This window comes from Haemaphysalis longicornis, unplaced genomic scaffold (genome assembly GCF_048455015.1).
Source record: "Haemaphysalis longicornis isolate Haplotype H1 unplaced genomic scaffold, Haemaphysalis longicornis Haplotype H1 scaffold_1, whole genome shotgun sequence".
NCBI classification, from domain to species: Eukaryota; Metazoa; Arthropoda; class Arachnida; order Ixodida; family Ixodidae; genus Haemaphysalis; species Haemaphysalis longicornis.
Window position 1 is genome coordinate 74,588,932 of NW_027526203.1, and position 27,850 is coordinate 74,616,781.

At 46.2% G+C, this 27,850-nt stretch overlaps 1 protein-coding gene across 3 annotated transcripts in view; it reads right to left on the reverse strand.

The window, feature by feature from the left end:
- The window catches only part of LOC144177661 (laminin subunit gamma-1-like), a 251,634-nt gene that overhangs the window by 24,191 nt on the left and 199,593 nt on the right, over positions 1–27,850 (reverse strand). For all 3 annotated transcript variants that reach the window (XM_077705275.1, XM_077705274.1, XM_077705276.1), the window contains 5 exons: positions 26,188–26,325; positions 23,246–23,423; positions 17,034–17,156; positions 5,106–5,220; positions 4,012–4,211 (listed from right to left, as the gene is read on the reverse strand). In XM_077705275.1, coding sequence (XP_077561401.1) covers positions 4,012–4,211; positions 5,106–5,220; positions 17,034–17,156; positions 23,246–23,423; positions 26,188–26,325 — 754 coding nt within the window. The remainder of the gene's footprint in view (positions 1–4,011; positions 4,212–5,105; positions 5,221–17,033; positions 17,157–23,245; positions 23,424–26,187; positions 26,326–27,850) is intronic.

A 27,850-nucleotide genomic window follows, 5' to 3' on the forward strand; every position in this document is an offset into this window, starting at 1 on the left:
CAGTAATGTCGTTTAGGAGATACGGCGCTCCTAAAATTGCCGTTTTTTTCAACACCTTGCACAAGTAGTTTGCCACCTCAGTGCACAAGCATTTTTGTACAAGACTTTGCAATGGCTTTCAAAAAGATAACTTTACGTGCAACCCGACATTGCGACTTTCGAAATAATTATCTCGGGTTTTTTTATTGAATGATCAATCAATTAAACCGTTAAAACAGCATCACCTTGCAGATGCTGGAAAAGTATGCCGCCAGTAAGCATTTTCCCCCACTGAAACTGACGGGAGCGTTCAAATACTTGGCTCTCAGACCGTTTTGGAGCAGTTTGGCGCAATTTTCCAAATTTTCAAGCTTTTGGAGCAGCCTGGCGCAGGAAAACAAATTTGTATCAAAACTGCGCAATATGCGCAGCTGTCTCACCCCTGACTGTGGCATCACAGGCAGTGTGATATCTGACCGGCTCGCGCGCGAGGGCCATTCCACAAGCTCAACAGCACAACTCCCTTATCCAAGAAGGGCGTCCACGGAATAGTCGCGACTCTCAGATGGCGCATGCAATTGCAGCACTGGCGGAACCAGCACCTGCAGTACGCCCCCCTTAGCTATCTCGACCCGCAGTGTACGTTTTGTATACCTCATTGTTTATCCAGACCAACAGAGTGTGCTATACATCGCCTGCACCTCAAAGTATCCCATGTTGAAAGCTTTCTTAACAAAATTGGTCTGGTGACATCCCCACTGGGTCCCATTTGCAGTGTACGAGAGGACACTGAACACCTGTTCTGTGTTTGTCCACGTTTCTGCACGGCACCAATGAGGGCGCAAAGTTTACTACGGGCGAGAAGTCTCAGCATGACGGACTTTTTAGGCCCCTGGAACAGCAAAGATGGTGTGGTGTGGGGTTTTAAAGCTCTTGTGCATGTCCTTGGGGACTCTGGACTTGTTTCCAACCTGTGACTACCTCTGCCACTATTTTTTTTGTATACGTGTGTGCGTGTCTGTCTGATAGATTTTATTTCGTTTTTCCTTTTCTTATTTGTATTATTCATAACCCTCATTACACATTCACCGACCATCTGACGCAAATCCAGCATCTCTCTCTCTCTGGCTACAGGGCACCTGGCCGCCCTAGCACTATAATAAATTCCTAGCATGAGGAATACTTTTATGTTTTTTTTTTGTTGCAAAAATCAGGTGGACACTATAGTGAAGGGCGCGTTAGATCCAGGTAAATACGGTAGTTCATTTTTTGCACAGTTAGGACAACAAGTGTTCGGGCCTTGTGGTTCCACCACCCCAACGGCGGGGAGAGGTGTGCAGGTATGGAACGGAAATGTCCTTCCAAAACCCCCATGCCTATTGCTGCTTTTCTTCAGCAGGCCATTATCGAATGTCTCAGTGAGTCCCACCCACTCATTGGGCACATTGTTGAGATTGTTGAGAGCCATGCAGTGTAAACTGTGCACTCACGCTGAGCCATCCATCAATAATTTTCCTGTAATAAATGCGCCAAGCCCAAGAGGTATGTGGCGATGAAGCAAGCATTAGCACTGATGCAAAGCATACACTACTCTCACCACCTGATTCCTCCCCTGTAAGCATCTAAGGATCCTTATCTTTGGATGCCTCCGAGGTGGAAACCAGTAATTCTCCCAGGCCAATAAATGTTTATTGCATTTATAATCTGCCCATAATTATAATTTTTTTTCTGCAGCTTTCCAACAAAGGCCGCCGCTTTTCAGACACAGGTCATGCACACGAGGAAGTGTTCTGTGGACTAAAGCAGGCACAGCCACTCACGGGGTCAGTGCTTGAATGCGATTCATGCCCTTATTCAACCCCATTCGGCTACTGGTGTGGCCAGCATTCATTCATTTTTTGTCAAAAAAAGATCTGCCTACCCTGGCATGCAATTCTGCAACCTGGCACAGGTTGCACTAAGACGACCGCACAATGGTTAGCTACAATCTGACATAAGGTAGTGAGCAGCGATCCGAAACTCCTCCCCATCATTTTTCTTCGTAAGCAGTAGACAAATTTGTGTGAACAGAGCCCAAAAAAGGTAACTTAATTCATGACCTCTTTAAAGAAAGTTTGGCACCCACAATGCACTTGTTTTAGAGCTCAAGTACACTGTGTTATGCTGCAAGTCTGTTACGGCACAATAGAAGCTCTAATTAAGACCAGGGTACAAACCTCATGAGGTCTGGGCCTCAGAGGTCAACTTCATCCTCAAATAGACCTCAACCTCACTCTGTGAGGCGAGGTTGAGGTAAGGTGAAGGGCTGTAACCTCCTGAGTGAGTGAGGTCAGGGTTTTGAACCTCCACCTGACCTGACAAGGTTGAGTCTGGAATTGAGGTTGAATTCAACCTCAATTAGGTAGGATCAGAAGTCAGTGCACTTACTTTTCTGCGTGGACACCCCCCTGTCACATTTTATAATTAGGTATGATGTGCCAAGCTCCCAGTGAAAATTTATCTATATGGATATTAATGCATACCTACATATGTACATGACTGCATGCACACAGTCATCGTCATCACCATAATCAAAGTGAAGGGCCTGGGGAAAGTCTTCCTGTACGACAATAGTTTTTGAGGACGAAGATTTCCTGAACTCCCTGCCACTTGTTGGGCTATTTAGCTTGCTTTTCTATAGCTATGATCAGGGGTAGGATGCTGTAGAGAGGTCATGCGCATATCTCCACTGAGTGCAGTAGGATCAGGATGAGGTGTGAAAAGGGGTTCAAAATTGGACAGACACCTGCTCTAGTGTATGTCTCTGGAAAGTTTAGGAAAGTTTAAATTTGCAATGTAGAGCATGCAGATACACTTTAATATTCCTCGAATGTAAGCTGCTTGATTGATTGATTGTGGGGTTTAACGTGCCGACGCAACGCAGGTGATGAGGCGTGCCGTAGTGGAGGGCTCTGGATTAATTTTGACCTCCTGGGGATCTTTAATGTGCACCGAAATCTTGTACACACCGGCGTTTTTGCTCTTCGCCTCCATCAGAAAATCGGCCGCCGCGACTGGGAATCGAACCCGCAACTTCGTGCTCAGCGGCGCAACACCTTAGCCACTGAGCCATCACGGCGGGTCTCGAATGTAAGCCACCCGAGACAGACAAGTGCATACAACAGACACCCAAACTAAAATGGCATTCGTTAGGTATGAACCTGCTTGGGTTTACTCAGCATTTTCATCATCGCTGGCTTCGTTGTTACATGTCCCTAGAGATCACCCCCATACAGTACACAGTGTTTGATGCTGTAAAGTGCATTCGCAATTATGCACCTTTTGAACAAGCCTGCTATCAAGCTTTCCAGGATGTCATTCTAAGTTTGTATTCAGACCCCCTCCAATGTGGACGCTTTTTTCATTAATTCCGACTAGTCGGCTAGCCTCAAGTTTTGACGAGTTCTCTGATAACAGCACAATGGTGTCAAGCAGGCAAACTTGTGCTGCCAAGCCGACATAAAACTCTACGCCTTCCACGCTTTGGTTTGCTATGGCCGCAGACGCCAGCAACTGCAAAACTCTCATTTTAGCAGAGCCTCCAAACAGCGTTAGCTGTGTGCCACTTATCGAGTTTGCTTAAGTACTTGATCTAAGCTGACCCACACATCCTATTCTAATTCCTTCAAAGAAGTGCCGGCTTAGAATAAAGTAAACACAGTAAAAGAAAATTAAAATTATTTTGCATAGCGTATGGTACAAGCCACTGATAAATTATGACTTTCCCTTACCTCTGCTTTTAATAACTCTTTAGGGATTATGTGGCACGTGTGCTTCCTTTATTACGTGAAGCACTTAAAGTAAATGCGACAACTAGCAGAAAAACTTTTTTCTTGCCAGTTTTGAATACAGTTGAGCAGACAGTGTAAACTAAATGGTGCGATCATTTCTTGCGATGTATTCAGCTTAAACTCCAACGACTTCAAAGCCTGTCGAGTGTGCCAGAGAGGTAACATGGCCAAGCCATATGCCAAGGAATGATGCAAACGGTACCTGCGAAGCCTGCTGGGCAATCCTTTGCGCTTCCTTGGCTATGTCACTGGCTGCGTTGGCGTCTGCCTCGGCATCCTGCAACGCCCCCCTGGCGTCGAGGGTCTTGTTCTCAGCCTCTTCGATGAGTGCCTGGATCTCCGGCACGCGAGCCAGCGCCACTCGAGCCTTCTCCTTGCTTGCCTTGACGTTCTCGTCGAAGGCTGCAGCGTCGTACATGACCAATGCCACTTAAATGGAGTGCGAGACAGGCCTTACCTGGTTCCAGAATCTTCGCAGGCCCATTTCTTTACACTGACAGTTTCACAATTATGCTTCAAAATCAGTAATGTTGCAGTCTGAAGGCAGTTGAGGTAACCGATTCTGACAACCCCACAAACCATAGAAATGCGTAAAGTTTTGAGAGTCTTTACTGAGGGATGTGGTGTTACCGTTGTGTGCCAACAAACTGCTCTGTAAGAGTAACCATGCTTATGGTTGTTGAAAACAGTCGTAACCCTCATCCTAATGCACACAACTCTAAAGCAGATTATATCTGCACTGTGCACTAGAAATGATTTGTAAGCGTGTCCGCCGACATATCCAAACACTCCCATACAGAGAAGTGGTCCAAGGGTGCTTTGCAGTAGTGGACTAATGCTAGTCCTATCATATAGACTTCCATCATTCTGAATTAAGCAAATTCATGACCAGTCATGGCAAATACCCTTTATGCGAATGGACTTCAAATCTCTTGGGCAAACATCGGAGGGATTGGTCTTCCTGTTGCGTGGCATATCAGCCTCTAATAGTGCATTGTTGTGGACCACACTTCCCTGAGTGGGCTGGTAGAGACACTACTGGCTCTGTGAATAACGACACATCAGAGTGAAGATGTACACGAGGCAAAACTGGAGAAGTTTCTGCCATCTAGGCCAGCTTATGCTTCTCACGTGCACTTTATTTTACATCACTCGGTGCTGGCCTCTTAACACTGGCATGCTGTATTTCGTCGCCATAAGAATAACGCTGGAACCCAGTTGTGCTGATAATAAAGTCTGGGCTAACTGCTAAGCAATATGAAAAAAAACGAGAAGCAGCAAGGAACTTGTGCCTACCTCTGAGATCCTTGAGTGTCTTCTGGGCTTCCTCGAGAATCCTTTCCCCATCAGCTGCAGCCTCCTTTGCCTTGGCGGAGGCCGCATCTGTCTCGGCCAGCAGTTCATCCGTGATCTGGAGAAGCGGAAGGGGTAATGTGGAAGACTCGCATGAAATGCGCACTTTTAATGGAGAATCGGGACATGTTACAATAATGTGTTGATTGTGCGAAGTCCTCTTACATGTTTTTCGATCCGCATCAAGACCAACTTTGCTCCAGCCATTCGTTGTACATGCTGTGACTCAGTTTGAAACATGCCTCTGCAAACCTGGCTCTGCCTAGACACACACGTCACACTGAGTGCCTTACAAGCACAGCTACACAAGACACGTACCCCATTAGAGTAAACATGTCCCAACAAGGACAAGTTCACTATTCTATTAGGACTTCTAGTGTACATTAGTACCCACTGAAAATATGGAAAATAGTATATTCACACTGTATCTGAAAGTTTCCTGTAGGCAAAGTTACATGTCTTCAGCCGTTGCAAGTCCAAGTTATCAACGTCCAAAAATTGCATGCAACTTCATCAAAAGAGATCAGATATCGGGTGTTCTTCTGCCTGGCAGAAAATATGGGAAGGGTGACAACAGTACTGTACAAGCTGGAATATAGGTTGAGTCAGAATATAGAGAAACCCACTTTCTTACCTTAGGCCAAGAAATGCGAGAAAAAAAAAAAGGCACACAACACTGTTTTATTGCACCTATAAGCACTTGTTTCATTTCAGATTACTCGTTAGAGCTGCCTGAACTCTCATCAAATGACTGCTTCTGGCTGGCCGTCTTTCACAGCATGTCGTGCTTAGTGTAGTCCAGGGAATTTCTTATGCAGCCCTTCTTTAGCACCCACGAAACCATGCCATCAGGAAGCGAGAACCAAGATGCCACTCTGTTAAACCGTATCCGCGTGGGAAACCCCAGTGCTGGCCGCCGTGAGAGGCGGTCTGCGCAGGCAGCCAGCAGGCATTCTGGGGTTGTCACCAGCCATCTATTCGTAGAGACGTTGCACGATGTTTCGAGAGAAAGGTCGCAACCTTGTCCTTCAGTTCCAGGTGTACAGCATGGCGCCCACAAAACGAGGTCTTTGAGCATTGAATGCCGGGAGCTGGCCATTTAGCTTACGCCAGTAGCATACACTTTTACCAGTGAAACTGAACTGGCACTACGCGGACATGCTGCCATTGGCGTTGGCATATACCCTATAACTTTTTTTTTAAGTCCTGCAGTAAACTGCAACCAAGTGCCAAAACACATCTTGAGCAAGAAAAGAAAGCCCGCATGTTCACTGAGAGCGAGAGAAGCAACAACAAAAAAAAGATGATGGTGCGTCCAGTTAATGGCAACGGAGATGGTACCCATGCAGTTTGGATAAGCAGCCTGCAGCTGCCAGATGATAACTAGCAATATGCCAACGACCTGTGTATAGGTCGATGGGTGGCTTTTTGGCAACTTTTTTGGGGGAAAACCTCGACCTATACAGTCTACGCTCGTTACAGCGGATCCGGCAACAACTGACTTTCGGTTACAACAGACCATTTCTGTTGGTTTGTCTGGTCCCCATGCATTTTAAATGGAGTCCACTCCGCTGATAACGGACCCGGCTAGAGCAGACTATCGGCTACAACAGACTAAATTTTAGGCGAAAATTGTTTCGACTGAATGTTTATACGCCTCGAGCGCGGCCTGTAGGGGCGCCACTGAAATCCCCCTACCGGCCCGTTTCGAAAGCAGCCGCGGGAGTCTCCGGCCCGCTCCCCCCTGTCGCCGTTTCTTTTGCGGCTCGTTAAAGACTGCGATTTACCATTTTTACACGTTCGAAATACGGAATAATGTGGAGCAGGCACTCTGTTTGCAAGCATGGTGTGTTTACGAGAGTATAAACGTTTATGACGTGATCTTAGAGTGGTAAATTCGGTCTGTATGAGCGCCGGGTGTGTGACACAGGCCGGCCTCCCGAAGCCAGCATATGCATGCAGCTGATTGCAATTCCGCTGCCAGAAATTTAGTGGCAGTGTCTCCGTAGGCCGTGTTTCCTCCGATGGCCATGTTGCGGCCATACACACTGTGATGTAAATCGGCTTTGTGCACTTGTATAATCTAGCGGAGCACTCATACCTGACAGCACGCAAGTTACGCTTATATTGATCACTACCCTGAACAAGCCAATGCGGCATAAATTTCACAAACATTTTACGAAAGAAGTACGATGGATAATGCAAAATTATACTCGGGAGTTAGCACACGATGACAAATTTTAATGCTGGGTCCTCTTGTCCCAAGGTGAGCGCTCGCAAAGATAAATCTGTTACACTAATCCTCCACGAGAAGCGAGGAGACGGGCTCATAGAGTAATCCGTTTCCGCAACTAAACTCTTCTTCGAAACATCGTTATATGACATGGGGAGACTGCAGAATCTACCTAGCATTATCCGAAATCAGAGAGCCTTATAAGACACCACACTCTTCAACGAGCCCATGTGTACAAGATTTCGGCGCACGTTAAGGATCTCCAGGTGGTCAAAATTAATCCGGAGCCCTGCACTACGGTGCGCCTCATCACCTCCGTTGCGTCGGTGCGTTAAAACCTACAATCAATCAACTCTTCCAACAACAACTCATATAGCTTGTGAACTGCCTACCCTGTATTCAAAAAATGCGTCCGCCGAGTGATCAGCCATTCGTTGAAGGCGAAAAACAAACGAAAAGTGAACACGCAGCTTGTGTGTCTGTGTGGGATTACTAAAACGTTTGTTCGTTGATTTCGCTCCGCATTTGTAAACAACGATAGTTAAGTGTCCCCCTCCTCCCTACCCCCCTCCCCCCCCATATGTCTTGCGAAATATCAGTGCATTTTGCATCTTGTTGCTCTGAATACTACTTTGCTTAAACGAACGTCTTTAGCATTTCAGAAGCTGCACTGGGTTTTTTTCATTCCCGTACGACTATTCTATTTATTCCTGACTTGCAGACCATTCATTTTCCCATGGTTTCATTAAAATATACCTTGGTGCTTGCTTATTGGGCACATATTTGACAACGCACAGCCTTTGAGTGTACTTAACATTTTCGCGTGGCTTATATTCCCATAAAAGGCACAAGTTATTGTCAGCTATTGGGTTATCACATCCCTGAAACATATTTTTCTACGGCGTACATATTCGAAGCAAAGCCGCATTTGTTGTCTGCTCTGCAAAACGCACCAAACTTTTACAGTGCCAATATCAGGTCTAAACGAGGTGACAATAAATACAATTCACTTGTGCTGACGTGTTCGAAGGTGACAGTGGTGATATGCTGCTGCCGTCGCGACACCCGCAAGAGCGGCCAAGAAGTGCGTAGAACCACCTCCCCGGGTAGCTCTCGTTGGCGATCGAGCGCTCTACCAAGATGCAGCTGTTTTTTTTAAGTGCCCTAAACATGCAGTTTGCTTACAGACGTCATCATAACAATTTGTTTAGTCCGCGGAAAGGCAAAGAGAAGCGAAAGAGAACTAAAACACTGCATGACCACCTATCAGTTACGCAGCGCTAATCCCGCAAACGCCGCTTCTCCGCGGCGTTGATGGGATGTGCGCTGCGTGGCTGATAGGGGCTCGTGCAGTGTTTTGGTTCTGTTTCGCTTCTTTTCGCCTTTCCGCGCCCTAAAAAAACTTGTTATGGTGACGTGTATAAGCAAAGAGTACGTTTAGGTCACTTAAAAAGCAGCTGCGTCTTCGTAGAGCCCGCGATCTCCTGCAAAAGCTACCCGGGGGCGCTGTTCTGCGCACATCGTCGCCGCTCTTCCGGGCGTCGGCGATGGTAGCAGCATATCACCCCTGTCACCTCCAAATACGTCAAGCACAAATGTATTCTACTGCCACCTCGTTTAGACCTAATACTGGCACAGTGAGAGGTTGGGTTCATTTTGCAGCGTGGACAACGAATGCGGCTTCGTTTCGAATATATACGTCACAGAAAAATATGTTTCGGGGATGTGATAAGCCAATCCCGGACAATAACTTATGCAAATTTTATACGAATATAAGCCATGCGAAAATGTGAAGTATATTCCAAGCCTGTACGTCGTTAAATATGTGCCCACACATGCCTTATAGCAAGAACCAAGGCAATCTAATATGAAACCACAGAAAAATACATGCTGTGCAAGTGCGGAAGAAACATAATAGCTCAAACGGAAATGAAAAAAAAATACAGTGCAGCTTCTGACATGCTAAAGACATTCGTCGAAACTTAAGCCAGGTAGGGCTCACCAGACCAACTATACGCGAAATGCACTGCTATTTCGCGAGACATAGGTAGGAGGTAGGGGAGGGGGACGCTGTGTACAAATGCGCAGCAGTATCAAGCAATGAACGTTTTAGTGATCACACACAGAAATCTTGCGTTTACTGTCGTTTTATTTTTCGACTTCAACGAGCAGCTTATCGTTCGGCGGCCACATTTTTGGAAGTATACAGGATAGGCAGTTCACAAGTGATGAAAGGTGTCGTTGGAAGAGTGTGGTATGGGAGAAGGCCCTCAGATTTCAGTTTCTCCTTTACTCTGCAGGCTCCCTATTCCATGTGACGATATTTCGAAGAAGCGTTTAGCCGCGGACGCCGATTATATTCTAAGCCCGTCTGCGCGCGGCTCGCAGAGGATATATGTAGACGATGAATGTTTGCGGGCGCTCACCTCACGACAAGACGACCCTGTCGTGTGCTGATCCCCGAGTATAATTCTGCATTATCCATCATACTTACGTTCAATATTCCCGGAATTAACACACACTGGCTTGTAAATGGCGGTGATCAATATCTGAGGTATATTATTGGCAAAAGTAACTGGCGTGCTGTCAGGTATGAGTGTTCCGCTGAATATGTAAACGCACAAAACTGATTTACATTGTAGTGTATACCCGTAGCATGAACATCTGAGGAACCGGGGGTTACGGAGACACTGCTACTAGTAAATTCAGGCAGTGTAACTACAATCAGGTTTATGCATACGCCGGTTCGGCGACGCTGGCCTCTGACACACATCTGGCGCTTACACAGACCGAATATACCACACTAAGATCGCGTGAGAAACATTTACACTCTAGTAAACACACCACATTTGCGAACAGAGTGACTGCTCCAGACAAACATGGATTTTCCAACGGTCGCAAACGCTAAATCTCAGTCGTGAACATGCCGCAAAAGCAGCGGCGACAGTGGGGAGCCGGACGGAGACTCCCGCGCCTGCTTTCGAAACGGGCCGCTAGGGGGATTTCAGTGGCGTTCCTACAGGCCACGCTCAAGGCGTATAGCGGACTTCCGCGGGGCCGGCACCCGATGTGCTTTTTCTTTGTTTATTTGGGCAAGAAAAGTGTTATGTCTGGCAACATTGCTGGCATCCTAGTCGTTGGCGCAGCCAAGCCAAGCCAGTGCCAGTGGCTTTTTTTTTTGTGCGACCAGCGGCATAAGCGGCAGGGTAGCTGATTTCACTCTCGGATAAATTAAGCGTAATTAACACTGTCGAACATGGGGAAAAACAGGCTGACATTGCCGGAAGCACAGGCCTGTCTAAGCAGACGGTCCGCTCTACCGTCAAGAACAAGGCCGCTGCTGATAAACGCGAATCTGGTGAGATTGAAAACAGGGCTATCGAATACTCAAAGTTGTGCACCCAGAGGCTAGTCTGCCCTCGTCAGTTTTTTATGTAATAAAAAACTCAGGTTCAGTGAAGTTCGGTCTTTATTATTCCCACGAATGCATCGTTCCCATTCCGTTCCGTGAAAAAGGTAAGAAATGCCTCAAGTAGGGGGGTTGTTTCCCATCCATTGTGTGCAATCTGCCGCTAACCATGCGCAGTCCAACTGGTCTAACTTCGGATTTCACAGCTGACCGTCATCAGATTATTTCATTACAGCTGTTTCAATGACCAGACTAAAATCGTTAAAAATGTGGAAGCTGCCTCAGGGGAACGTCAGGCAGCGATCTGGTTTGATTGACGAACGGTTTCGGGAAAACCTGCCTTGTCGTGAAGGGATTTAAAAGAGCCTAGCTAATTCAGTGGCCACGACTGATGTTTTATAGCTGGTTAATAATTGCTCCTAGTTATATTCTTGCTTTATTTGCTCAGCTTATCATGCGTCTACATGCGTGACCGCATGCGCTAGGCCTTTTGCAAGTGCCGATGCTAAGCTTTGGAAACAGTGTTTACGCGATTCTTTGCCCTTGCGCGAACACTGTGCAGAGGTGCTGCAGGCGTGTAGAAAGAACAAAGTGTATGTACTATGCATATGCAATATCGTCAAAGTACCCACTTTAGGGCTCATCGACCCCCCCCCCCCAACCGGTCGCATACTGCATACTTCGGCTACAGCGGACGTTTTTTTCCGGATTTAGAGAGTCCGTTGTAACGGGCGTAGATTGTATTCAGACTTAAACGTAGCTAAATGGTGACCTAACAGCTGTAGATAAAATGTGACTCCTGGATAAATTTTTATCAATAAAAACAAAGAGTGCAATAATCATTTTCGAGGATAAAATTTCAAAGTTTTGGTAGCTATTGTAGGACAATGCTAAAAAGCCATGCAACAGCGAAGCATATGCATCCAGAAGAAAGTCGGCTACGTGCCAAACAGAAGCTTGTTTATTTTCGCGTGCCACAGCCACTGTGTGGCTACAAAGCGATAAACTGTGATGCATTCACTGGAACAGCGCAGAAGAGAATTTTGCATGCCGACACTCAGCTTAATGTACATCGCATTATGAACCCCCCAATGCGCCAGAAATACAACTTCAGTGAATGAATGGTTACAGGCAGGGCAACATTGACGCTTGTTGTTAAAGCTCGCACAGGAAACACGAGTTGCCTGTTTCCTGTTGCCCAACAATCTCCCTTGCTAGCTTTTCAAACATGCTTTACATCACGTGCATGGCAAAAAGCACTGCCCATTATGAATGATGGTGCTTGACATATTTGGCAAAAATGACTGAAAGGGTAGCAGGGTATAGTATGTCTTGCCTGTTGGTGCACTTTCTAGCAGTTTACCTCAGCAATTAAGTCACTGTGGTTTTGTACTTGGCCTCTACTCAAAAAACAGCCACTTTAGAAGCCGTGGCTTCATGTTCATTAGCAGAACATCTTAGCTACTTGGTAACAAAGGCAGATTTTTATGGGGAAGGGTATCTTCAAAAACAAATGCAGTAATTTTGGTGTTCTTTTCACCCAGTTCTGCTCATGACCTGAGGTCTCGCTGAAATTTCAGTATCCTAAAACATACTGAAAATGTTCGACAAGGTGGTTTTGTTATAGAAGTGACTTACTTGCTCCAGAATTTCCAAACATTTATCTTTCATTTCTCATTGCCTCCAGCATGCGTCCAGCCATCTAGCAGCAGGAAAGATCTGCTTCTCCTGGGCTGAAACCTCACTTATGCCTAACAAAAATATTTACAGTCAAACAAAATTTCTTCAACCTCTGTGCATCAAAAATAAATGCCACTGATGGCAGTCTCATAACAACATTTGTATCACACTGCTTCATGGATCATTGGGTTCAATGACAGGAGTATTATTGCGGAGAATAGTGGTACTAACTGCCTTTTCAATGCACCAGATCTAAAACAAACTACAGTGGAACCTTCATAATACGACTTTCAAGGGACCGCTAGAAAGAGTCGTACAACCGGGGTGCTGGTAAATGCCGGCCTAGTAGACGATCTCACGTGACAGGTGGGCTAAGAACCTATTTAAAGTACTATATTTTGCGTGTTCTCGCGGAATTTGCAATCGTTTAGCTGAAATCCCAAGTTAAAAAAACAGCAACGCCTATGTTGCACCCCACTTCCCTCCATGCGGCCGAGCTAGACCGCCAGACAAGCGCCGCGCCCTACACGACACCCGTGCCGTCCGGCGCTATTTATAGCCAGCCTTGTGTGCACAAGGTAAGGCCGATGTGGTTGATCAAATTCACAGGGAAAGAGGCGAGTGGAAAGTGCCAAAGGTATGCTAAACGAATGACAGTACAAGGCGAACATGAAAAAAAAAACGGCATTCCCGTACATGGTGATGGAGGCACCCTTTGAATGGTCCCGTGCCATCGCTATTGGGTCAAAATGCTCAACACATAGCTGTTTCATTTCCCACAAGGTCCAGCAACGCGAAATAGATGATTCAAACGTTGCCAGTAAACCATGTTGCGGCGAAAATTATGGCGGAGTCTTGCTACAGTGACTTACTACAGTGCCAACGTATACATGTTTCCGCCCTTGCGGCGGACCTGCGTCATTGAGATGCTGTATCAAATAAAGGAGCGGAGTGACAATGCAGCTTTCAAAAACACTGATAAGCAGAGAGCAGAGATATAGGGAGAGAGAGCGTCATGAAAAGAAGAAACTTGGACCAAGTGGGCAGGGAAAGCGGGCGTTCGGTCACCGTGGTGTTCTATTGTATGTGTTTTCGCGTTCGGAGGCGGCTCGAGTGGGAGCTTCAAATTCATGGTCCGCCTGCCACCTGAACTTCAACTTCTCATGGTTCTCCCGCTCACGAGTACCCACTGCTTGCTTGTGTCTGTTCAGCAAATAGTCTGGCCCGCATGCGGACCTGTGCACATCAAGCAACGTCAAACAGGGGTTCAGAATAATAAAAAAAAAGGTCGGAATGAGGTGGCGGCGCGGTGGAAAATACTGGAAAAATACCGGTTTATCCATGCCAGGGTCCGTCGTATGAAGCGGACCGCATGCACTTGAGCATCATATCATTGGGGTTTTTAATGCATTGTTTCTATGGGGAGTTTGCCGGGACCGTGGTGATCCATCGTAAAAAGCAGGTCGTCATTAACTCTTTCGCTACCGCCGGAAAATTGACCAATTTTTAGGGGTCCAAGACAACATTTTTTCTTGCTAAAAAAATTGGTTAGGCACTAATTACAGGAACACAAAATGCGGATTATTTAACATCCTTTCCAATAACACCAGTTTTTTAAATGTTTTTATATACCATAGTTGTGAAAAAAAATATCAAAATCAAAATTTTTGTCAAAAAAGGAGTTGTGTATATCAAACCACCGGTAGTAGAAAAAAATTAGAATATGCATTTTGTAGGGAAACATTTCAAAAACACGCCCTAGAACAAATGTCGACTTGCGCGGAACAGTTTGTCAGATATATAAAAAAAAAATGTTAGCATGCACGGTGCTCGTGCCATGCGGTGAAGCCCAACCTCCAATTGAAAATATGCGATTTCAGGTGGTTTCCTGCAATAAACCTGGCGGTTTGTCATTATCAGAGACACCAATTTGCCGCCATATAACGTAAAAACATCTTGCCAATGACTGACTTTGCATTTACAGCGAGAACATTATTTGGGACAGCACGCAATGCCGAAAAAAACATGCATGAAGTTGAAAATGGAACGCCGTGGCTGATGCTTGTTGTCGTTCACGGTCAGTTATCTCTCAAAACATAAAGCTGAGCTTCATTATCATCTTCTTACTCGCCATTGTAGCCTTGCTCGCAAAAATGAGGTACGATGAGCTAGAATCGTGCCCTGCGATCTTTGGCCGAGTAGCAGTTGCGCGATGAAAAAATCAGCACAACGAGCCTCCTCTATTGCAGCGCCACCTAACATTTTTCAAATGAAACAGTACAAAAACTTATCGGAGACTTCGTCCGAATAGACAGTTCAACTAAGCAGCAACATTAAACACCCGGATATACCCAGCACGCATGGAAACGAAACTGGAAGTTGAACAGCTCGCAGTGTAAGGCCGGTTTGAAGCGCTGTCCTCGGCGGAACAGATATCTGGCGACTGGGTGTGACCTTTTGACTTGCATCTGAAGTTCTTATCGCAGAAATCGGGTTAGGGTGGGGGAAATCAGGAGCGGCGTGCTTTGTTCGAGGATCAGTCGCGGACGCTCCAGGCGCCATGGCAGGTAGCCTTGAAGTTGGGTAACTGCATAGTAGCGCTAAATATAAATTTTGCGATGCAGAAACGAAACCGAAACTGTTGTAAACTGTTTGCAAATGGTCCTGGGGTAAGTATAACTACCACAGAACTTAGAACAACGTGCGCAAAGGCAATACAACTGCCTGAAATCATAAAGTAGCTTTGCAACGAGGCACTGCTTAACATTTTCAGCCGATTTCTAGGAATATTACTGTCAGAGCGCGAACCTGACAATTGAAAATCGTTTGCTGGTTCACCATTCCCGCCCTGATAGCAAAAAACAAACGCTGGTGCAGAGTAATTACGAGTTGCACGCATTCTTGGTTGGTAGCAGTGACGCGCGATGACCACGCCCCTTTTCCGCACCCAGGTGATTCAAAAGCCCGCCAAAAATCCTGTTTCCGTTGCAAAAACGAAAACAAAACTGATTTCGAAAGACCATTTCCTGATCTAACTCCGAACAGCTTTACTTGTTCGAGAAACGCCTGGAACGCTATGAAAAGGTGCTCCCAAAGTATCGATCAAATTGATCGATTTTGATAGGCGCGGTAGCAAAAGAGATAAGTCCGGGGGACGTATCAGCGGGGTTCCACAATTGCATTCGAAATTTTCTGGCAAAGGGTGGTCAAAGCAAATGACACAAAAGTTTGTTGCCCAAAACTGTTCGCGTACGCTTGAAATAGCTTGAATCTTGGGCGTTTTAGATTGAACTCTCACAATGCAATATTTTCTTTTACAAGAGCCGTATACTTCTGCTGTAGAGCTTAAAAAATAGAAAACATGACGTTGACGCCGCCATCTAGTGGGAACAGTTAGGAGCAAGTATTGCATCTACGCCTACGCTAAATATTTCAATATAAAATGAGTAAGATATATTGTAATGATTCCGCGGTTACCTATATTACCTTGCCCAACTTGATTCTAAAAGCATGAAAGAGCTATGCTAGTTCATAAACGCATCTGAACCATTGGAAGCGTGGGAGGCTGGAGTAGGGGTGGAGATTTTGCTCGCTCTTCTGAAAAAAAAAAAAAAAAGTCATTTATCGTACTCCTGATCATCATTTAGCAAGAATGTAATGAACACCAACTAAGATTGCTTGTATGAAGCACCGAGTGCAGTGCATTTGCTGTGCCGTAAAGTTCCGAAAGAACACCCACCCAAAGTACAGTGATATACAGTGAAAAATTCGAGACGGGCGGACTTTCAGGTCAAGCGCGGAAAGGACGAATAAGTGACCGCATCTACACATGAAGAGATGATTCGGGTTTGTTGTTCACTCATCGGCGCTAAAGCCATCGATTTTACGGCGTGGGCGCGTCTTTCAGTAAATTGAATATTTCACCCGTAAAAGGAGGTGGGCGATGTTTCGGGGGAGGGCGTTCTCTGGGAACTTTGCGGTGATCTAATCAAGACGCGAGCGTACATTTCGCCGGCGCAGGGGGCTCGCTACTACAGTCGCTGGAAATTCTAGCCTCTGTATCGCTATGTAGCAATGATAAAAGTAAGTTACCGTTCACGGAAACTCTTGCACATGCAAGGTCAACTTCTGCAATCACCAGTACCTCCTGCTCAAAGTCCTTAAGGACTGAAAAGGTAGCGTTAAAAAAAAGGGCGTCGTCGTCTCATGTGCGACCCACTCGCCGAAGTAACCATGGTAACGACGACTCTGTAAACCAACGCGGGTAGAACCGCCGCCGTCAAAAATCGCGGACATCCCGGCGGCCAACCATGAAATGAGTGCTTCGCCTCGGATGAGGTCGGACTATTATGTCATCGCAAGCCACCGAGCCAACAAATAGTTCTGTTTCGTTGGGTTAATAACTTTTGTTAGCGTGAGCGAATATGCTTACTATTTTTGGAGTTGCTTCTACAAGAACTATAGAGTAGATTTCTGACACAAACAAAAGCACTTTGAAATCCATCTCAGGGCCCCTTTAACTTTCTAACTGCCAAATAGGTGTGCTTACCTGCTGCTGCTTCTGGGCCTCAGCGAGCAGTTGTTCCGCCTCTTCGCGCTGTGGGCCCACCTTCTCGATGACTGCAGCATGCTTGGCCAGCAGCTCGTCGGCTTCCTTCTGGATACGCAAGGCCTGCGCCGACGGCAGAGGGTGCGTGTTGATGCAACAGTCAGCCACGTGACAGTCAAAACGTATAACAGCTACCGTATTTACACGAATCTAAGCCGGCCCCGATTCTAAGCCGACCCCTAAAAGTCCAAAGCCACAAAAAAAAAAAAAAAAATTACCTCGAATGTAGGCCGAACAAAAGGTCAGCGTTCACAAAAAGAAAACATGTTTATTGAACATGAAGATGCGGTGCTCATTTTGAGTCATCATCGCTGCTAGCCTCGTCACTTGCTTTATCACCGTCATCTTCAAACAGTGCGCTGCCCTCAGTACCATCAAGCGCATTTGATTCAAAGCCAGCCCCAACTGGCTTTGAAGACTGCCCGCGATAAGCTTCGTTCCCTGGAAAGCTCCCTTGCTTTTGCCTGGAGCACTTCCGTCGTTACTGGAAGAGCAGCTGCTCGCTGCGTCCGAACGAAGTCAGCCAATGCCATCTCCATTTCGTGGTGATGGCCTTCTTGTGGTACGGTGAATGCCATCCTCCTTGCGGCGCACGCAAATATCCTCTCCCGTTGCGTCCTCCAACGACGGACATTTCTTTCATCCACGCCGAAGTCCCGCCCGGCTTGAACGTTCGACGACAACTCCGCGGCTAAAACAACTTTTCTTTTAAAAGCGGCACTATAATGGCACCGCTTGTTTGGTGCCATTGCACTGCCAAAACCAAACCCCACACCGCATGCAGGCCCCTATCCAAACAGTTCAAAATGGCGGCATCGCCCCCAGCCCTTAAGTGGCTAATGGCTCGTCTAGTAATGGCTACAATACTTTCTTTTCTGGGTGGCGCTAGCTACTTGGAAATTGGCGCGTATTTCAAAATCCTCGAATCCAAGCGTGCACCCTGGGGTTTGATATAACAGTATTTCAAAAAAACTATCGACTTAGATTCAAATAAATACGGAAAAATGTGCCAACAGCAACGTCGGCTCTTGTCACTGAACCATCTTTAAACTTGGCCATCGTACATCTGTTCTATCCCCTGAAAACACAGCTTTGCCGCAGTGTTTAGCTTTTGTGTGCTTGCAATGGGCCTGGCAGCAGAACGTGTGTGTTTACCACATGGTAACAGCATGGCTGTAGTATGTCTGCTTGCAGTGAACACACAAGTTGCACGTGACGTGCTTGTTTCAAAATAGAGCGTTAGCACAATAAATGGCCCACTTTATGAGTAAGCTTAGCTTTATGGACCTCAAAGATTGCCCAGTCTGTCCCCGTTACCTGCATGGCTGCAATGCGAACAACCTCACCTGACTACAACAGCGCTGAATATTAACCTTGCTAGAAATAAATATAAATAAAAAATAAACAAACACATAAATGTTCTTGTAAACTCAGTCAAAGCAGGGCTTTCAAAATTAACATACAAACCTGTTTTTCCCAACACATAACTTTCACGTCCTTTTTACTGCTTCATTCATTGTGCTCTGAAGATGAGGCATTTTAGCCACCACGTCAATCTACTTGCTGTCTACCACACAAAAACACTTTAAAGTGCGTGTTAGTGAAAGATGCGTCTGTTAATTTTATTTGAAATTAAGGCTCGATGGTTACACTGTAGTCCCTAGAAATTTGGCTAGTCTGCCGACTGGGTCAGTTTACTATTACAACGGCTTGTCGAGGCAGCAATGAAAACTCGCAAGAAACAGCACACTGGTCAACCACTGAGCCTTGTCACTGCACCCACCATGTTTGCCATTGAGACATATTTAAAAACTAAATTGATGTTTCAATAACTTTTCTAATCTTTTTTTGCCTTGTTTTTTCATGCCTGAAGAATTTTTTCGGGGAATTTAACAGTGAAAAATCAGCATCACCTGTTTGCATGTCGCTGCTCGCTGGGGTCAGAAGACGATCAGAGGCATGCACAGTACTGTTTGCACCATTAGGATGTCTAGAAAAACTTATCAAGCAAAAAAAAGTAAGGAAAAAATTATTATGTAAGAGAAAGTAATCAAAACAGCAGTTATAGTCCTTAGAAAAATGTCTGAATCACAAACGTGGTTGGGACAGTTTGAGGATGCTGCAGCCAATTAGCGCATCGTTTGCCCTATGGTTTTCATTTCAAAAAGATCCTGCAGACGGCTTTGGGTGTCAAAATAGCCAAATTTATATGGAGTGTAATTGCACTGTAGCAACTTCATAAGAGTGATGATACAGGGGAGTAAGGCAGAAAGAGCTAGGCTTGATGTCATGGACGCGAGGAATTGACATGGTAATGTGAGCCGTCACTTCATGCCTCCAGAAGCACTATCTGGCTATTTTAAGTTTGATTACTAGCATACGTGAAACTTCAAGTGACCAAAGAACCAATCACACAGCAGCACCAATTGCTCGCCCCCCACACAACATGCTAGTGAACACGCTACCAAATTACCGCGCCAACCTAACTAACAAAGACTGAGCTGGATAAAAATGGTGGACTAACCTCCACAAGCTAGTCCATAATAGTTGCACAGTATGTGACTGTCCACCAACACTTAAAGGGACACTGAAGTGAATTTGTCAAGCTCCCGTTTTTGCTTGCACTGTGTAGACTGTATCAAATTAACACACTTTTCATCGTTTATCCGGTTGATAAGTCGGTAATTATTTTATAAAGCCCGAAAGAAGAAAAGCTACTATGCGTGGTCTGCGGCGGCCGCACCAACTAAAGGCTGTGAAGACGGGAGGAGATGCACCGTGATTGGACGATGTCCAAGATTAGCATTCAAACAAGTTTTGGTTTCGGTTCTGTAAAACAACGTGCTTGGCATCCGGCGGCATCGTTGGATGGGCATTCTCGATATCTCAGTAATCGTCGTACCGCGCTTCCGCCATGTTGTTGGCTGTAAAATGCCTAAGATAAGCCTCTCAGGACAGCTTGGAATCGTAGCAATCACTAGCTCAGGCCTACGCAGTGGATGAACGCCCTCCGCGTCCCCGCAGACGCTCAAATGCCATGCACTTTTCCCCCATATTTGGAGCTTGCCTCACTCATGCCTCCATCGTAAAAAGCGTGTTTGCACCAGGCCAAGGGTATGTTGATTCTGGCCTGTGCCCACGGCCCGCAAGCAGTCGTTACTTATGGCAACAGCACGCCAACGAGAACTCGCTAGCACGTCAGGGTCAGCCTGTGCGCGTTCTGTGAACTAGTTCGTGAAGCAGTGAACGTTACGGCCCAAAAATGGTGAACTCAGCATAGAAAACATCGGCCGAAAACGAAAAAGTCAACTTACAAAAAAAAAAAAAAAAAGAAACGAATGTACCCTTGGGGATTGAAACTTGTGACTTGCAAAATAACATACCTAGCGCTCCAGACCATTCGGCCACAGGCCAGCGCTGCCAGCATTGGAAATTTTAGGCATATATTGTATAACCAGTTTACACTTTTATTTAGTAGTACACTTTTCAATTAGTTGTAGCATTTCAAGCCGCTTAGAGGTGACCAGGGGTGAGACAGCTGAATCAGATTTGGGAGCAGTTTTTGGAGCAGCGAAATCTCTATTTTGGAGCAGAAGAACCTTGATTTGGAGCAGACATTTATTACGTCACCTTAGAGCCTAAAAATCAAATTTTTGGCAACTCGGGAGGGGGGGGTGGGAGCGCACTGTTTAATGGGTTTTGAACGTACATAACACTGAAACAGCCTTTCAATGAAGTTTTTTTCACTAGAGTATCACAAGGCACGAACTGCACTACCTTTTTACAAACCATTAATAAATTCTTCCGCTCTATGCATAGATAGCATGGAGTGCCGTTGAAAACATCGAATCGAAAAACTAAGCAATCGTAAGACATTTTTATTATCATGGGAACGCTGAAATTATTATTTTTGGAATCCCAGACTCGGCTTTACACACAATTGTAGAAGCATGGCAAAAGTTGCGCAAAGCGAGGTGAGAATCTTCGCACCCCATCAGCCCTCCCATTTCAATCCCCAGGGTGCGCATTCACTACGATCGCAATTTGAATAACCTTGGTATGTTTAGCCACCTCCCTCTTGGCATTAAATTTCACTTCAGATAGATAAACCATTATTACTAGCGTGAAATAATAGCCCTTCCCGCTATCGGCCACTGCTTGAACATTTTGCGGCGATGTAGCCTGCGCCGCCACTTCTGCAGTGTCGATCAGACTACAACACCCAGAAATTAGTCGTCCAGTGCGTCCGGGAGGCCCTGGAGAGGCAGCGGGTAGGCGGCGCGAGCCCCTTGGGGCCGAGCGCCGGACGCCTGACCTGAAGCTCCTAGGGCTGGCCCGGATGATGCCATCGGCGCCACCGGACCGTTACTAGTCAATAAAGTCTTTTCTCTCTCTCTCTCTGCAGTGTCGATCGTCCCATTTCCGCAACTCGCAACCTCGCTGTCAAACGCAGCAATAGCTCAGCGTTTTATTATAACACCGCAATGAGTCCGAAATTTCACTTCAAGCACGCACCACGCCTCTTACTCGAGGCCGAAACACGGCGAATTCACATTGTTTTGGATGAACTCCCGTTCTTCGAGTCACGCAACTTCCCTCAACAGATCAAACGACTAAATGTAAACCCAGCCACCCCCATGACCAAAACCACAGTAGAAATTGACGAAGAGCACTCTGCCTGAACCACGAGCAGCTGCTTCGCCCGACGGCCATGTTTTCCAATATTCACCGCACCAAGATGGCGGCGCCCAGTAATGTCGTTATGGAGATATACGGCGCTCCAAAATTGCCGTCCTTTCATCAATTTTCACCAGTAGTTTGTCGCCTGAGTACACACACGTATTTTTTCTACAGGACTTTGCAATTGTTTTCCATGGGAAAACTTAAAAAAACTTAGAGAATATAACATGTGCAACCCGACATGATGACCTTCGAAAAAACTATCTAAAAACTATCTTGGGGACAACTTTATGCAGGTGTTTTATTGTATGACCAATCAATTAAACCTTTACAAACAGGGGTGCTGGAAAATTATGCCGTCAGTAAGCATTTTTCCCCACTGAATCTGGCGGCAGCGTTAAAATCCTTGGCTCTCAGACTGTTTTGGAGCAGTTTGGCGCAATTTCGGCAATTTCCAAGCTTTTGGAGCAGCCTGGCGCAGGAAAGCAGATTTGTATCAAAAGTGCACAATATGCGCAGCTGTCTCACCCCTGGGTGACTGTTGTAATGCACTCATGCAGTAAGCGTCCCCCAAATTTCCACAATATCTCACGTCTAGCAATGGCATTTCTTAGATGGAAAAGCATTCACAGATGTGTGGTCGTGCTGCTGACCACTGTGCTTGTTCCCCCAGTGCAAAAAAGTGCTTCCTGCTCCCTAGTTTTATGCTGTATGTAAGACTTTGCTGACTCTTCTCCTGCCTTCAAGTGGCCTTAGATTTTCTAGTATTAGTCAGCGAACCGTCGCATGTGCGCTTGTGCAGCGCTTGTGTGGAGTGACCTTGACTTGGAGCTAGATACAGTGTACAAACTAACAAAGTAAAGAAAGGCACATTTTTCCATTTACAAACGTGTTGTAGCTTAGCTTCAACTGAGCAAACGAATTGCGACGACCCGTCAGTGGCCGGCGGACTAAACGCTGGGCCGAATGACTCTGTCGGAAGGTCGGTGAGCCGTGCAGTACCGCAGTCAAGTCAAGTCATCTCCTTCTGATGTCACACGAAAACGCCACAGAAAATGGGCAAGGATGCAGAGGGGAGGACAGCATTTTCGAATTGATTTTTCTACTAAATAAATTCGCGTAAACGCACTCAGAGTGGTCGAAACATGGCCCATGGACTCCGGACTACGATTTGCGCTAGAAATCCCGCAATGTTTACAAATCACTTCAGTGTCGCTTTAACTGGGACACTGCAGGCAGTCACATGATTAGCGGCATCACCACAAGGTCGGCACACCCATAATATTCGAGATTAAGTTTAGGTTGTGCGCCTTGTAGGGGCATTGCATGCCAACTTTTTTTTGTTCTCTCTAGTGGGGAGAAGGCACGTATTAGGTATCGTGCATTCGTGTTGCAGGGTAAGCCCACGTGGGCAATCTCAGCCTTGGCAGCCGAAGGCAATGTGTGCATGTCAATGCTGAAAATGGCAATACCTGTTCGATGATCTCTTGTGCTTTGCGGAAGAGCTCATCAGTGTCAACATTTGGCATCTGGACCGATGATGCATCCGAGAGGACTCGGAGGGCATCACTGTATGCCTTCTTCACTTCAGCCTTTGCTTCTTCAGCCATCTTCTTGGTGCGCAGCATCAGGTCCATGATCTCACGCATCCTGCATGCAAAGTGTGTGAATGCAAGATTTTGGTACCATGGCAGCGATTGTTACTTACTTAGCATATGATTGATAATTGTTCTTTTTTGAATCCCGTGTGATTCAGGCTTTATAACATTTACCTCCAGTGGCCTATGCAGATTACAGCAAGTCAGTGTGCTATCGGAAATTTAAAAGCCAAGCACACTGAGTTTTGTAATGCACAAAGCCTGCGCCCTCACTCCTGACAGTGCAAGCAAGGCCAGGGTGTCTGCCAAGTTGACATTTTGAAATTCCCTGAGTTTTCCAGGTTTTCCCCGAGTCTTTTTGATAAATTCCCTGAGTGACACAGAACTCTATTTTACGTCAAAACGGGCTGACACCCCTTCACCGGTTGCTGTCACCCTCTAAAAAGCGCCTTATAAAATCAAAATATAACATAATAAAGTTGGATTGCGAACCAGTAACATTTATCTCATTCAAAAAGAAAACATAACAGAGTGGTAGTAAAATTCACAGTGAATGAAATATCGAAAAAAATGGTAACACCATGCTGCCATGTTCTCAGCTCGCACTCAATGCCTCGGTGCTGTATTTCACTGTTTCAAAGAGTTTTTTTTTTGGTTTGGATGAGGGACACCTGCATCTTAAACACCGTCACGTTAGGTGTCCTTAAATGCACCATACTTCTAGCATCAAAGCGCTGCGCAGGATAAGGGGAAGAGTATTTGGGATTCACATTGGAAATCAGAAACACCTCAACTACACCCCACTATTGTGACTGCGCGTAAAGTTCTTTTGGCACGCAGCACGAAGCCGAAACATGCTGTCTTTCTATGCAGCGGAATATAGTGCTGGCTTGCAGTTAAAGGTAACTCTTAAAACAGGGTATAATGTCTATATTTGATACTTAAGAAGTATTTTGAACACAGCTACGATCTTTTAAAGTTGGAAATTAAGAGACATGTGTTTTTATTTTTACGCCAGATTCACATCTCAAAGATGGTGTCAGGTGTTCCAGCATAGGATTAAAAGCTACTACTGCCCCTGCCCCTGTAGACTCCCTTACGCTGCCCCAACAAGCTATCGCGGCGTGCAACATTTTCTTCCACCTTTCAGGAGTCTGGAAAACATGCCAGAACACAAGGCGTACAGGGGGTCAGGAGGGGAAGGGGGAGGGGGGGGTGGGGGGAGGAGTGACTCGCAAGCTGTATGAAGCTAGTTCTCACTGGAACCAAAGACTTCAGACGGCGCCATCAGCGACAGCTCCGGAGAGCTGTCCACTTTTGACGTGCGGTTAATTGAGCCAGCATTACCGTGAATTTCGATTCCTTTATAAAGTACAGCTAATTTTCCCTGATAGAAGGACAAATTCCATGAGTTTTCCCTGAGTTTTTCCAGACTGCTCAAAATCCCTGAGAATTCCAGGTTTTCCCTGTTTTCCAGGTTGGTAGACACCCTGAAGGCTATTATAACTCTAGACCAAGCAGTTAATCTTTTTTGTTCAATTTAAGGGAATGTAGACCTTCAGGCAAGTCAACACCGTCCTACTGAATGTAGCGATGACATGGGTGAAAGCCCACACTTGAGCACAAAGCACACTCCACTGCAGGTGGGGAAGTGCCAGCCAATGAAGCAGCCAGCAGATGGCAGTTGAACTGAAATGTGGCTTGTGTGGGCTACGACCATACTTATAGATGAGCAAGCGCATGTACCATCACCCATATATCGAAGCCCTCCTATAAGGTGCTGACCAGCCCTCTGGACAACACTTCCATCAGTTTCGACTGGACTATGCAACCACAGCAATGACCAGAGCTGAGCATTGACTTCTCTGCAAGCTTGCAGCCCCCCTGTTCTGTCACATTAGTGTCCCCCCATCTTGCTAAAGGATTGTTTTAGGGCCTTTTGAACGTGATGCAACCATCGTGCCTCCACTGTTGACATGATACCTTCATCTCTGTACAAACGAACACGGAAGCTCATGGCTTCATGTACTACCACCCCATCCCAACGGCACCTCACAAACTTGTGTGCTGATGCAATGAGCTCAGAACACACACTTAGACAATAAGTTCCCCCACTACTGGGATTTCACCATTCCACCTCCAAGCTTTTCGTCAAACATTGTGGATTTTATTGAAGAAAGCTCCAACAGCTGCGTTTTTTTATTTATTTATTTATTTGGAAGGCTAGTGGCAAATTTGTGTAGAGTCTACCTCTTGTACTTATATTTTGAAGAAGAAATAGCATTTATGGGGTACACTTTTCCCGACTTCTCTCCATGCGGGTGGGTGGCTTATAATTGTGCTTCCAACCCCTAGCCTGTGCAACAACGGTACTGCCGAGCAGTAGTTGCTAGATTTCCTTGCACAGGTTTCTTATCACTCAACCAAAAGGGATGTATAAGTGTTGCCTACATTCTTGGGCTAACAACCATTCTGTCTCTTCACACTTGAATTTTGCTATATACGGCGGTGCCTTTTCTGCCCGCTGGCGCTGGAGGTTCCCGATCAGCCCAGTACAGTCTCGGCTGTCTTTTGTTTCCAGCTCTAATGGAAATGGCTGCGCAAGCGTGAGAATTATGAGGGGTGAGACGTAAAATAAGATCTTGCCAATGAGGCACCCCAACCATGTTGGCACCCCAACCATTGAGTTACTCTTCCCTGTGTTCTTGTTGATATCTGTCGGAACGAAGGCTAAGCAGCTGCCAAAATTAACCCTGACACTACATATAATGTCAGCTTGGAAACGAAGGCTTTGATGACCGCATTCTCCCCCTTACCTGTTCTTGAGCATGTATATCTCATTCTCGGTCTTGTCTTGCGTGCTGCGTGCACCTTCGGCAATGGCATGTGCCTCCTGAGTCATGTTGTAGGCATCCGAGGCCAGGTTGCCGATCTCATTGGCGTCGTTCTCGTGCCTGCAGAAAAGCAGAAAAGGGTGCACAGTCCCCACTGAGAATACATATGACACGGCACTTGGAGTGGTTTTAGCAGTAGAGTCTACGCCCGTTACAACGGACCCTCTTAATTCGGAAAGAAACGTCTGCTGTAGCCGAAGTATGCAGTATGCAGCCCTAAAGTGGGTACTTTGACTACTTTGACCGATATTGCATATACATAGTACATACACTTTGCTTTTTTTACACGCCTGCAGCACCTCTACCCAGTGTTCGCACGAGGGCAAAGAATCGCGTAAAAACCGTTTCCAAAGCTTAGCGCATGCGGTCAAGCGTGTAAAGACGCATGATAAGCTGAGCTAATAAAGCAAGAATATAACTAGGCACAATGATTAACCAGCTATAAAACATCAGTCGTAGCCATCGACATTAGCTAGGCTCTTTTAAATCCCTTGACAACGAGGCAGGTTTTCCCGAAACCGTTCATCAAACAAATCGGATCGCTGCCTGACGTTCCCCCAAAGCAGCTTCCACATTTTGAACTATTTTATTCTGGTCATTGAAACAGCTGTTATGAAATAATCTGATGACGGACAGCTGTGAAATCGAAAGTTAGACCAGTTGGACTGCGCACAGTTTCCGGCAGATTGTACACAATGGATGGGAACCAACCCCCCCCCCTACTTGAGGCATTTCTTACCTTTTTCACCGAACGGAATGGGAACGATGCATGCGTGGGAATAATAAAGGCCGAACTCCACTGAACCCGAGTTTTTTATTGCATAAAAAAAAACTTACGAGGGCAGAATCGCCTCCGGGTGCACCACTGCGTATTCGATAGCGCTGTTTTCAATATCACCGGAGTCGCGTTTATCGACAGCGGCCTTGTTCTTGATGGTAGAGCGGACTGTCTGCTTAGACAGGCCTGTACCTCTGGCAATGTCGGCCTGTTTTTCCCCATGTTCGACAGCGTTAATTACGCTTAATTTGTCCAAAAGTGATGATGATTGTAGGGTTTTAACGCGCCGACACAACGCAGGCGATGAGGCGCGCCGTAGTGGAGGGCTCCGGATTAATTTTGACCACCTGGGGATCTTTAACGTGCGCCAAAATCTCGTACACACGGGCGTTTTTGCTTTTCGCCTCCATCAGAAAAGCGGCCGCCGCGGCCGGGAATTGAACCCGCGACCTCGTGCTCAGCAGCGCAACGCCTTAGCCACTGAGCCACCACGGCGGGTAATTTGTCCAAAAGTGAAATCACCTGCCCTGCCGCTTATGCCGCTGGTAGCACACAAAAAAAAAGCCACTGGCACTGGCTTGGCTTGGCTGCACCAGCGACCCGGCTGCCAGCAATGTTGCCAGACATAACAGTTTTCTTGCCAAACTAAACAAAGAAAAAGCATATCAGGTGCCGGCCCCGCGCAAGTCCACTCTAAACGTTCAGTTGATTTAGTCTGTTGTAGCCGATAGTCTGCTCTAGCCGGGTCCGTTATAAGCGGAGTGGACTCCATTTAAAATGCATAGGGACCAGACAAACCAACAGAAA